The sequence below is a fragment of the Lissotriton helveticus genome, chromosome 11 (assembly GCF_964261635.1).
Source record: "Lissotriton helveticus chromosome 11, aLisHel1.1, whole genome shotgun sequence".
Taxonomy (NCBI): Eukaryota; Metazoa; Chordata; class Amphibia; order Caudata; family Salamandridae; genus Lissotriton; species Lissotriton helveticus.
In genome coordinates, this window is record NC_136072.1 from 782,197,184 (window position 1) to 782,210,670 (window position 13,487).

General features: G+C 44.3%; 1 protein-coding gene across 1 annotated transcript in view; it reads left to right on the forward strand.

The window, feature by feature from the left end:
- TIMCC (TIM double twin CX3C motif chaperone) overlaps positions 1-6,089 on the forward strand; it is a 34,211-nt gene extending 28,122 nt beyond the window's left edge. The window contains exon 3 of the mRNA XM_078666716.1: positions 4,663-6,089. Coding sequence (XP_078522842.1) covers positions 4,663-4,851 — 189 coding nt within the window. The 3' untranslated portion in view covers positions 4,852-6,089. The remainder of the gene's footprint in view (positions 1-4,662) is intronic.
- The last annotated feature ends 7,398 nt before the right edge of the window (positions 6,090-13,487 follow it).

Consider the following 13,487-nt stretch of genomic DNA (forward strand, 5'->3'; position numbering starts at 1 on the left):
TTTACTGGTGTAACGTTTCTGTGCACTTTTCGCAGTGCTGATCAGTGGTAAAGTGCAGGCACTCTCTGTGTCAATTGTGTTATGGATTAGTCTTTCCATGATTGGATATTTGATTTACCTGTTAGCCCCTAGTAAAGTGCACTGCGTGTGCCAGAGCCAGTAAATCAAATGCTACCCGGGGGCCTGCAGCACTGGTTGTGCCACCCCCGTGAGTAGCCCTGAAAACGGTAACTCAGACCTGTTATTGCAGAGTCTGCGCGCTGTTTGTAACTGCCATGTCGACTAGGCCAGTGCACACACTGGACGAAACCTAACCTTCCCTTTTCTTACATGTCGGACATCCCTCAGGGAGGCCCAAGTGGGCAGGGTGCAATGTATGTGAAAGGTAGGACATGCCCTGGTGTGTGTGGCATGTCCTAATAGTGAATTACAGTCGTTTTTCACTATTACTGCGTTTGAAAATACCACTTTTAGAAAGTGTGTATTTACTTGCTCCTGCATCCCATGTGCCTCTGCTGTAATGTGAATTGCCTGTCTGGGTTTTGGATGAGAGAAGGCTGTGGGGCCGGAGGGGCTCCAGATAGTCTAGGTAGGTCAGGAAAGGGCTGAATAGACCTGGGCTACGATGGGGGAAGGGGGAGGAGATTTCCTTGCACCTCAAAGGGCCTGGTCTGCCTCTGATAAATGCTGTCTCCAGCTCCTGCCAGGAATTCACACCAGAGAAGGCCCAACTGGTTTCGGCCGGGCACAGACACCCTCTGCCTGAAGATCAAAGTATTTGTGGACATAAATACTGGGTCCCAGACCGCTGAACTCATCTGGAACAAGGAGACTGCCAAGGAGGAGAGCCAGAGAAACTGTGAAAAGGAATGACTGCTTTGCTGGGCTGACCTGCAGTGGCTGCTTCTGTCTTGGGCAGTGAAAGGCCTGGACTGGACTTTCTGCAATCCAATTTTGAGTCTCTCCAAGGGCTTGAGGTAGAGCTTGCCTCCTGTTCACGAAGTCTCAGGAACAACAAAGACTTCAAGCGCTTCTGCCCGCAGCACTGTGGACTGTCTGTTTTTTGCTGCAAACAGAGGAAAAGCAACTTGACGACGTCTAAGACGCCGCTGCCGACTCCGTGTCCTGAAGGCACCACAGAGGGCACCGCCGCACCTCATCCTTGGTCTCACCGACGATGCCTGTTGACGCTGCCACCGAGCCGCTGCTTGCATCGCGACCTGTGGGCACCACACTCTGCACCACCTCGCTTCATGCTGAAGCATTGGCACCGCAGAGAGCAACGGCGCACCGCAACCTTGGTCTCACCGACGCCTGTTGAAGCCGCCACCGAGCCGCTGCTCGCATTGAGACCTGTGGGCATCGCACTCCGCACCGCCTTGCTTCACGAGGGCGCCTTCGCCTGCCTGACACCGCCACTTCCCACCGAAATCGACGCCGCTGCTTGCACCGTGGTTCGAGGGCACCGCTCATAAGTCACACGACGCACCGCCCACCGCAGCTTTGGCCTAACGACGCCGGCGCCATCGACTCCAGTTCGGCAGCTGACGACCGCGCTTCAGCAACGACAACGCCGCTGCTTGCACCGTGGCCTGCTAACTCTGTGGCGAGCACCGCCTTCATCTCTCACCACAACCCTGGGGGCACCGCACCACTGCACTACACACCGCAGCACCCAACGCCTGCCGACGCCAGCGCTCCTGATTCCACCAGAGAGGAGCTCGACCTGCAGCGCGAGTAACTTCAAGGGTCTCAGCGCCTTTGCATTTCTCACAGGTACTGTTTGTGGGTGTTCCCGACACCGTTGCTGGCCCCCGACCCAGCAACCAGCCAGAACTGTTGGATTTTGTTGTTCACAACGCCGTGGTAGCCCGGACAGAGCTATCCCCACAAGGAACCCTTTTTTAATCAGCGTATTTTTGGAACTGTGAACTTTTAAGTATAGTGGTGTGGATTTTTATCGCTTTTTGGTCTTGTCTTAATTATATAAAAATTTGATATTTTTCTAAACTGGTGTGGTGTCCTTTTGTAGTGCGTACACTGGTTTACTGTTGGTTATGTGCAAATGCTTTACACACTGTCTCTATGATAAGCCTGGCTGCTGGTGCCAAACTAGCAAGGGGGGAGCAGGGATTATTTTAGAAGTGTAACTCCCTTATCCTGACTAGAGTGGTGGTTTCTGCCTCGCTTTGGCGCAAGTCTCAGCTACCCAGAAATCCCATTTCTAAGAGGCAACTTTTGAGTGGGTCAAAGGTGTGTATGAGGGTGTTTTGAGAGTGTCTGTCTGAAGGCCTTAATGTACAATGCTGTATGTAGGCTCTTTCTGACAGTCACATATGTTTTTGGGATTGTTATGATTATTTGATTCTAGAGCCTTCTATGCTGGTGCGCCAGCTCAATTTGAACTGGTTGAATATTGTTCACCAGGTGGAGACGTGGCGGTCACTTTGTGGAGGAAAATGCGTGTTCTTCCTTTAGTCTCTCTTTTAGACCCCACCCACTTGACTTTCTTTGCCACTCAACTTCTTTTCACCACCTCTTTATTCCCTCTTGTTGTATTATCTCCCTCATCTCCTTATAACACCCCACCTAAATCCTCTTTCCTCGTCCCTGCTCAGATCTTCAATCATTCATTTGATTTATTAGCACCAAAACTGTTTGATCTACTTGCTCATTTTCTCTCAGCCACCTCTCTCCTTCCCTTATCCCACCAAAACTTCTTGCTCAATCCTGATCAACCTACTTTCCTCTCTCCTGCTTTAAATACCTCCATGCCTCACCCAGCCTCTCTCCCTTCTCACAGTCACAGTGACCCACTTGACCTACTCCACACATAACCATCACCCTCTAACCTACTCGCCTGCCCTACCCAAGTGGCCTACTGCTACTTTTTCTTGCCAAATCGACGACCCACCACACAACATACCGTGGCATTCAGCTACATACTTCATCATCCACAAGACCTCTTCAGCACATCCAAAACTTTAAACATGTCTTACTCATATGGTAGCGTCCATCCTATCCCACGATTCTTCACACTTCACCACTACAAAAATAACCATCACACCTCATGCAGCATAAAACGGTCCTCTATGGCACTTCATTGCATTAAACACAAACCATTCAAGAGCAATATCATATCAACTGACCGTCACAGTAGCCAGAATGCCACACTTTTTAAAGAGCAATATATCAACAAAGCAGAACTCTCATAAGCTTATTTCCATCACACATAAACATAAGCAGACATCACTTCCACCTGCCTATACATCAAAACAGAAGGCTACTGGGCCCTCAACGCACCCCAAATAGGCAAATACTGCATTATTCTACTTAATCTCCTGCATCTGACGCATAACAAAGACAAAAGGCTTGGTCTAGCAAATACCTTGTCAATAACTGGCCAACTTACTAACCGTCTGTAGGTTAGGACAGCCAGACTCTGAGACTGAAATCCTCTAACACATCTTCTCTATAGACTTTGGTTTGTCTCTTGGCACTTAGCCACCAGTAGATCAGATTGGACCATGATCCAATTAATTATATCTCCAAAGGCAAAAATTACTGATGGCAAACATACACAGAATGCAAAATATCATATAGATATTGGTTTCACTGCTCTGTGAATGCATAACAAACACATTTTATGGTATATAGCAGGTAACAGCAAATATATCTCACACTATATGGTATGTTGTTGGTAAAAGCAAATAGATTAGTGGACGCGGTTTTAAACATGTTGAATATTAAATGAAACATTTCTCCATAAATTTAGTAATGTTGACCTGAACTGCTTTTAGACAATCATTATGTGCGGACATCTTACCTACGTGAATATCAGGCATATGGGTTTGTGGATTACAAGAAAAGGTTGCCAGCAATCTCAACTTTCCCAGGCTCTGTATTTTAATGTGTGTTGCAGCACAAACATACACTCGGCCAAATTGCTTAGTTCCAAAAAAACAAGACTGCATCCCAGGTTCTAACCAATATCACCTCTATATTTGACTAAAAAGGAGAAATCTAATCTAAAACACATTTTCTATTCACGTAAGACAGGTGCAGCTTTAAATTTATGAATAAATAAATGATTTTACAGCTGCAACAGCATTGCAGATTTCACAATATTCATTCTCTTACACAACGTACCGTTCCCAGTGAATGTAAAATGCTTGTGGCAATAGGTCGCTATTAACAGTTGCTGTGATAAACAACCCCTCCCCCCCAAATAATAGAAGACGCAGTCAGACCAAATGGCAAAATAAGAATTATCTACAAGTTTACCACGCCGCTCAAATATCAGCCTCTGGACATTGCCGTCTGTGCTTCAAATCAATAAGTATTCTGTCTTTGGCCCTATTGTTGAAAACCATATTTTGAATACCTCATTTATGTACAGCTCCTATGTAATTAGAAAGGTGTAGAAGAAAGCTTCAAGCAGATATTATAACTAAAACAGCAATTTTCATATTAAAATGTACTAGCCAAAACATCTACCTAATTTTTATACAATTCCAAATGTAATCTTAACCTCCACACATAAAGACCACTTTCCCTACTATGACCTTGCATTATTAAGTATTGGTTACCTAACTGTATGTCATGTTGCATGTCAGGAGCTTTCAATAAATTCTTGACTTGTTGCTATTATTTGACTTTCAGAACCGGTTGGCTCGCTGTACTATGAACTGTAATGATAAGGCCAAAGACGCCCTAGACTCTGGCGGCAAGGAGTCTCAGGTCAAGCCGCAACTAGAAAACTGTGTATCCCGGTGTGCAGACGAGCACATGAACCTGATCCCCAGCATGACCCGGAAGCTGAAAGAAAGCTTGGCATCCATTGCTCAATAGCTAGGTTTCAATGGTGGAAAATCTGAAGCATTGGAGCGGTGCAGAAGGACATAGCCAAGGAGGCAAGAAAGCAAAGCAGGCTTTTAGACCATAACCTGCAAAGGGCATCTAAGATTTCTATGACAGTTTGGGGAGATGATGGACTCTGTTTAATCAAGGACACCAGCAGGATTTAATGTTTACTGTGCTTTCACACACAGTTAGTGCATTTACAACAAAAGCTCCTCAGATGCTTTTGAAAGACCCAAGCAAGTTCTGCAGCGCCCAACGATAAGGTGAGAGGGGAGATGTAACACCCGGGCACTTAATTCTCAAGCAGCCTAAGTGACCAGATTCAAAGTTAGGAGCTTAGTTTTGCCCAACAATCCCCTCCACAGTAAATCATTCCTATCCACCAAGCGTCATCCACTTTCTTCCAGTGTCCACTATACAACTACTTGTAATTCGATTTCAATGTAATTGTTCAGCCAATAACTGTTGTTCACAGGTGTTAGCTGTGAATTGCCAGATATTCAGAGCTAACCCGCGGAAAACACAGGAAATGTACCTGCATGTCAATATCTCTGAAAGATCAGTGTTGCAGAGGGGGTTGCTGTGTCAGGTCAGATTTGAGGGGAACTTGCCTTTAGTGAAATAGGAATGTTAGCCTGATAGGCAGGTGCCTCTGAGAGGTGTTTGAGACTGGTGTCATATAAATTACCTCACACTCGCTTTTGTATGACCGATTATCCCACGCTAGCGAACTTTCAGAGACACACTCGCTTTTCTGGTGATACTGTCTGCCAACTGAAACCACCTGCCACAGCCCAGCTCCTAGTAGTAAACTATAGAGATGGATTATTAATGTTAATTCAGTGAAAAAACTAGAAGATTCGAAGACATGAGAGAATGCCTGGATCTATCATGGGCCCTAACAGGTTACCAAGAATTTTAATATTGAGAGGAACGCAGTTCCCATTTCCCCAGGATTTGGAAGGGCTCATGCTAACTCTGTCCTTTTGTTGAAAGTACTGAGGCACAGAACACAAAACTGCCTCATTTGGGAGGTTGGTTTGGTGGTTCTGGCATAAATACGGAGGGAATGAGTAGTCTCCTCAATCGCCGACTTCTAACCAAGGGAAACAAGATTGCTTCACCTTTGTTGTTTACAACATTTCTCATGTGTTTTTTGTTTTATTTTATAATCTATTTTATAGTCTATAAAAGTCTTTACCAAATTAAACAAAAAATAAGTTGTTTTTTTGTCCGTGTGATTATTTTTTTGGTAGTGTGTTATGTGAAGGTGCGGAATAGATATCAAAGAGAATATAAGTGTTCCACTAAGAACGGAAACTGTATTGTATTCTATTGTATTGATGTAGCACTTTCTAGCCCTGATGAGATGTTGAAGCACTTTACTTGGGTTAACATGCTGTTCTGGAAGCCAAGGTTAGTGATTAGTCCAGTTTTAATTAATGACCATTCCATTCTTTTACTCCTGTTTCTTTGTGGTAGATTAGATTTTGGGATTGGTGGGATTAATACATGAGCTAGAAGGGATTAGGTGTTGGGTTGCAGGACTATGATTTTCAAAGAAGGAGAGGTTGTGACCTTTGAGTTGTGGGCAATTTACAGACATTTACAAAAATACATTAATAAAGATTACGGCAAATATACATATTTCTTAGAGTAGGTTATGCTCAGAGGAGACATGTAGCAAATTAAAGGGGAGAGGGCCATTTGAAAGAAAAAATGAGAGGCATTAATCAGACATTTTAAGTAAAGGTCAGATTATTGTGGAAGGTTTTAGTAGTATAGAGATGCTTTTTGAGATGGCATGCCATTTGAGGATGCAAGACTATAGAAAGAAACAGCATTATGTGCATACTGTTTTTTATAGACAGTCGAAACAGGCAAAAAGTGGGTCCGCTGTTAGGCTACCACTGGGCTTAGGCTGTGCTCAAAAGAATCAGTAACCTTTAGATCATAGAAATGATGGAAAATATATGAGCAAATAATGCCTACACTGAGAGGGAGATTCAGCAGATGCCGGAGTGTGTGTCTTCTGATGTTCGTCTTCATGGTTGGCTCACAGTATTAATTGCAAAGCAATATGGTATCCATTTGAAATCCTTTGGTTGGACACGACACAAGATGAAGGGTGAGGACAGCATCCCCGCTCAGAGAAAGTGTATTGATTTTTTTCCTCCGGCTGGTGATCTGGACATTGAGGCGAGGATTAAAGAGACAAGTCTGCCTTTAGAAATTCAGTGAAGACTTTGCTAGCAAGTGGCTTCAGATTAAATTTCCTGCCCCACTTCCTGTTTATAGATGACAGGGGTGAAGGGTGGGGCTGCATCATACAAGGTGTAGGAGAGCCTTTTGTCTTCCTTAATCACACTTTCATTTGGGCTGATGACAGCCATATGCAGAAACCTCACAGCTCTTTATACCTCGGTTATGAGTGCACCGCGCTGGACACTGCTCTGCTGTGAGGAGCATCACTACACAAAGGCTGTGTCTGGAGAACAGTCTGGTCAGGGCATTTATCAGGAGGACCACTCCAAACTGGTTCTGCAGCATATTGCTAGGGATTGCACTAGCAATCTGCTACTGTCCTCCGTATAAGTAGTTAAGCACACTGGGGGTGTTAGTTCACATACCGGTGTCTTGCAGTGAGAGGCGTCCCTTCTGCTGGATGGGCAGTTTGTCTTGCGTTCTGTACATATGTTATGCTAATTAACAATAACAATCAGTGGCGGCTCCTCTGCTGAGGTAGAGGAGCGTCACCCCACTGCTTTTTTGCTGTGACACAAAGGTAAAATAAAATGATAACTCACATTATTATCATTTTATTTTCTCCTACTTCCGCCTGATTAGCGTTAGGGGTCGGGGGCAGGGGAGAAGTGGTAGCACCATCCTAAAGTGTGCCGTGACTGCTTGGCCACCCTAAAGAGTTTTAAGCCCTTTGCATGTACTCCATGCAGGCTGCATTGCAGCCTGCATGGAGAACATGCCCAGATCCCCAGTCAGCTTCTGAGTGCTGAAACACGGCGCTCAGACCAATCAAAACGCTGCTAAGGTAGCATTGTGATTAACTGACTGGTCGCCTGGATGTGCTTCTGGTAAGGCTGAGTGAGGGAGGACTACGGAGGCGAGGAAGTGGTGTGACAGTACGTTTATAAATATAAATATTCCCGCACACTCCCACCATCCTCCCCACCGCGTCCCCCCGCCCCTAACTTCCACGTCCTTCCGCCCCGCTACCTCCAATCAGTGCTGGCCACTGCTGATAACAGTTATGATGGGGTGGCCAACCTTACTGATTTTTAGACGGTTAACTCATCTTTAAATATTTGTCCTATGACCTGCACCCAGCTGTGGCTTGCTTATTTCAAAGTTCTTACATTAGAAGGCAGAGGCATATGAAAGACATAATTCAAGTAGTTTTGTAAATGAGGTAAATCAAGACTACAACATAGGACCTTTTGATCCAAACCCTGTAACTTCCCCACAATTGCAAGTTTTGGTAAGTAGTATGTGAAACTGGGTTCTCTTTTTCCTCTGGATATATACAATTTATGTAGGGTTCCTGACCAGTTTTCTTATCACAGATCGATATTACCGAAAAAAAGGAGCAGAGGATAAAGTTCAAAAGGTGATTACCACGGAGCAAACAATTTGATCACATGGGGATTGAAGTCAAGCAGGGACCACCACTGGGGGTGGGAGTGTTTTTGATAGCTAGGCCCAAGGATTGCATTAATAAGTACAAGCTACAATATTTAGGGCCAGATGTAGGTAATTCTAATTTACCGATTCATAAATACCGAATTTTACCGATTCGGTATTTATGAATCGGTAAATTAGAAGGTGGGAGATGTAGGTAAAATGTATTTTTCAATTACCGATTCGGTAACAGTCGGTATTTACCGATTCGGTAAATACCGAATCGGTATTGCCCATTGATTCCTATGGGCCTTGAAGCCCATAGGAATCAATGGGCAATACCGATTCGGTATTTACCGAATCGGTAAATACCGAATTCTGCAAGGGTGCAGGGGGTGTCACTTTGAAACCCTCTAGCACCCCGAATACAGGCACCTGTGCCATGTGGCACACATGCATGCCCTAAGGGCATGTCTGTGTGTCACATGGCACAGGTGTGCATGCACAGATGTGCATGCACACCTGAATTCGGTATTTTACCACCCAATAGGATTGGGTGGTAAAATACCGACTCTTAAGGGCCTGTGGCACTCTTAGGAGTGTCACCTACATGTGGATTTTCCGAATCGGTAAATTTACCGATTCTGTAAAATGATGGCCCCTACATTCCTTCCTGAACTGAGCCTATTTCTAAGTGTTCTTAATGCTTGCAGATAACCAAATAAAGTCATAATGAATTTGTGAGGCCTTTTCTGCGGTCTTAAGGCAGTTTGTGGGGAATACTGATGTTTATCATTGAAATCCTAGAGCCTAAAACTATTTCATTCCAGAGGGATTACCGATGTATTACATTTGTAAAATTGACTCTCCAAAATGAATGGCTGGGGGTCGACAATGCCTACTCCAGGAGATGGTGGATGGATTAGAATTTAGATATCGTATGGCACAGTATTCACCCTCAATAAACTTGATGTCCTGTCAAATATTATCTTTTAAGGTGACTCGTGGGTCTCGTTTTATGCTAATGACAAGGTCAGCTCGTCATGCAGTACCACTGGAGCTGTGCTTATGGCGAGCTGACCTTGTCATGAACAATGGGAAAAAAGAAGCTCCAGCGTAGCAGAAAAATACCCTGTAGCATTGAAGGTGTTAAAAGAGGACAATGTAGAATGGTACTCAAAAATGTGTGCCATTACTCTTAGCTTAGATTTTAACTCACCCACCTTTGATAGCTGAAGTCTTGATCCACTCACTGTGGAGGATGCAGGTGGCTCACACCCATCCAACCCAGCCTTTCTTCACTCACCTTGTTACTTTGTGCTATCGATTGCAGTTTCATTGCTGTGAGTGACTTTGAACTGAGAGCTCTGGCCAGACTGCCTATTGAAACTTTTATAGCCAAGAGGTAAGTGGGGCAAGACAGAGGCCATGCATCCAAGCACTGTTGCTTTGAAAAAACGAAAGCCTTTCACTTCCAGTTGTTTATTCATTTCTTCTTATGAGCATAAAGAATAGCAACCCATAAATACAATACCAAAACCCAGTATGGTTTAAACATCGGGCTCTAAATATACTCAAAGGTAAAATAATGTCATTGTTGGGTTAAAATTGGTGTCTCTGGCCTAAAGTGTGTTTTGAGTATGTTTAAAGTCACCAAAATAAATGTTTCAAGATTGCCTGTACACTCATGTGGCGTCTCTGTGAGCGGAGGCGTTGAGCTTTCACTCAGCAGGAAATGCATAGAAGCTAAAGTCTAAATTATCCTCTTTTCAGAGACCACTTACGCTACGCGCAGAATGTCTTCTAGGAACAGTGCAGGCTTCAGTATGTACTGCCACCTCACGAGAAGCCCTCCCACAGATACCTACACTTGATGGGAGGGGATGCTGTGGTCCCACCATAGTTCTCATCCACTACGTTTGCCTGCTATGTGTCTACTTAATGATGTTTTGATGTTATCCTATTGTTTTTTTTAAAATTTCTTTTACTCCTCTCACTTCCTGTATTTTGCCATTGATGGCAAAGTGTGTGTGACAGAATTTTCTTTGATACCAAATAGCTCTCCCTTCTAAGAATATCCAAAACTTAAGAGATGTGTGTGCACAAGAAGTCTTTTATACTTCTCAGGTCACCTGACTTTGTTGGGTGACACAGGTCCTGGCAGGTTTCCCACCTGCTCTTTGACAGCCTCCCTTCTTCATCCACTGGGGCTGGCTTGCTTCTTTGTGCTATAAACTCCAGCTGCAGTTCTGAGACTCCGACATCACTCTGACCGGACTTGCTGCTGTCATAAAGTGTTACACCACAGAGATAAGTGCAGCAGCCATGGGTCATGGATGAAAACTGTGCTACTTCGAAAAGTGCAACCTCACAAAGGTAAGCATGCCTGCAACACCAGTAAAAATTATCTTATCTTAGCCCAGTGTGCGTTAAACGCAGCCAGAGCTTCAAATATGATCAAAAATTTAAAACAATGTCATTTTGTGTCTAAAAAATTGGGACTGTCCTGCCTAAAATCAGTCTTGGAAGGAGGAGAGGGCATACTTAAAGCTCACCTACCAAGCTGCGACAAAAGGCTGAGGTCTACTAAGTGATAATAGAGCGTGTACCTTCTAAACTATACATGTAGCCTGTCCTGACATCTTCCTTCCCACTCCAAAAAAATTTATTCTCTATTGACTCCAAAGATGCTACTCAACAAAATCATTCTATTTCAGGGCCGGAGGCTTCGGATATTCTTCTCTTTCTTTATTACTTTATTACAGCAGCCAGTAAAAACAACAAAAACAGTATTTGACTACGTTACCCGTCAAGCATGGCTCCTCACTGGGCCTACCACACCGATTAGGGCCCAGCTTCCCCTATAAATGCTTTTTTTTTGCTGCTGGGCAGTCAGATGCAGCCAGTAAAACCAACAAAACCAGTATTTGACTACATTACCCATCAAGCATGGCTCCTCAATGGGCCTACCACACCAATTAGGACCCAGCTTCCCCTATAAATGCTTTTTTTTGCTGCTGCGCAGTCAGATGCAGCCAGTAAAACCAACAAAACCAGTATTTGACGACATTACCCATCAAGCATGGCTCCCCACTGGGCCTAACTCCCAATCAGGGCACAGCTGCCCCTAAAATGCTTTCTTTGCTGCTGTGCATTCAGATATGTATTACTTGAGGTGTTGATATTGTGTGTCCTTGCACGGCGCCCACACATCTTTCTTTTGCAGAGTCTAATCATACTTCTCTCTTACAGGATTGGCAGATGGAGTTCTCCTTGCTTGGTGGTGCAGTTAGAGTGGAGCAGTAGAGACCGCTCACTCTCTTGTTTCCGTGTGCAGGTGTGGTCTCTTGTGCCTTCTTTGAATTCCAGAGGAGTGATTCAGAGACCCGGTTCTTGTCTCCGGTTCCTTCCGCAGCTGTGTTTTCAGCTGTGCTACTCCTCCCACGCCCAATGTGGCTAGCAAATATGTTCTAGGGCTCTGCCTGAGGGGCTGCAGGTCGCCCCCTCCATGTTTCACCAAACGTCAAGCACTTTTTTCCTTGCCCCCCCATAGACCTTCACTGAAGGTGCAATTGATATAATCGGCACCTCCACCATGGCGCCTTTCTCCTCTGTGGATGATTGGTATTGTGAAGAATTCCCAGAGGACGATGATGACTACTACTAAACTGAAGATCGCCTTGTTCAGGTTCTGGACAACTCCATTCAGGAGTTTCAGTAGATCCTTGATTCTGGCGTTGCACCCTTTACTAGATCTCTGAAACGCTATGCACGTAGAGATTTGGGAACGGAGCCCCCTAAGGCACCCCCATTTTGGAGGTACAGCTAGTAGGACACAGTGCCCCCTCTACCCCGGAAGCTGCTAAAGTAGCCCCACTCTGATAAGCTGAACAGGCTCTTGGTAATCTCCCATACTCCTTTGAGTGACCACAAAATTATTAAATTAACTGTCTCATTAAAACCCCCTGAATCTGACCGCTGGTCCCTAAAGAACAAAGGTTTCTCTATTAATCACCATTCTGGGAAATGTTACTGGGGTTCCAGTCACAATAAGGATGTACAAAACATCCTTATCCAATTCTTAACTGAACTCGACTCTTGGCAAGGTAGGGAATTTAGGTTCCTTGAAATACTTATCCAAAAAGTTACTGAAAAGGCCAGGAGTAGAGGAAAGTTTAAAAAGAAATATCTCTCTCCTAGTCCTCTATTAAAGTTAAATAAAGAGATTAATAAATTGGTTAGGATACAATATCTCAATAGATCAGGAGAGATTGGGATACAGTTAGCTTTGTTAAAGAGAAGGAGGGTGAGATTGAGAGCCAAGCTAAAAAGAGACAAAGAAGATACGGTTTGGATCAGCCTAACAGAAGCATCCAGGAGTAAAAACTCTAGAGCTTTTTGGTCCATAATAAGACAAGGATGTGGTGCTGTAAAAACGTCCACTCCTTCTGTTATCTCTGAAGATGTCTGGACCCAATTCGTGCTCACCTTATATGCATCAAATGAGGCAGGGGGTGATGCTTGGGTTCCAGACTGCAATATTGATACTCAAATGGAATTCCCCACTGAGTCTTCCATAGCTATCGCTATTAAGAGCATGCGCTCTTCCGGGGCCATGGGACCGGACGAAGTCCCCATGTCTATAATTAAGCAAGACGTAACCACTTGGAGCAGGATTCTTCTTCCAGTGTTCCAGGCGTGCTTTAAAAATCGATCTGTTCCTGACTCTTGGCGGGGAAGTATTTTGATTCCAATTTTTAAAAAAGGAGACCGTGATAATCCCTCTAATTATCGCCTAATTGCCTTACTAGATGCGATAGGAAAAATTTTTGCGAAACTTTTATTAATTTTAATAACAGACTGGGCACTTCTGAATAATATAATTCCTAGGGAACAGACAGGCTTTAGAAAAGAGCATGGAACTCTAGATAACCTAACTATGTTACATGTAATCGTAGATAAATATGTGCGGGTTCGTGGTGGGGGCA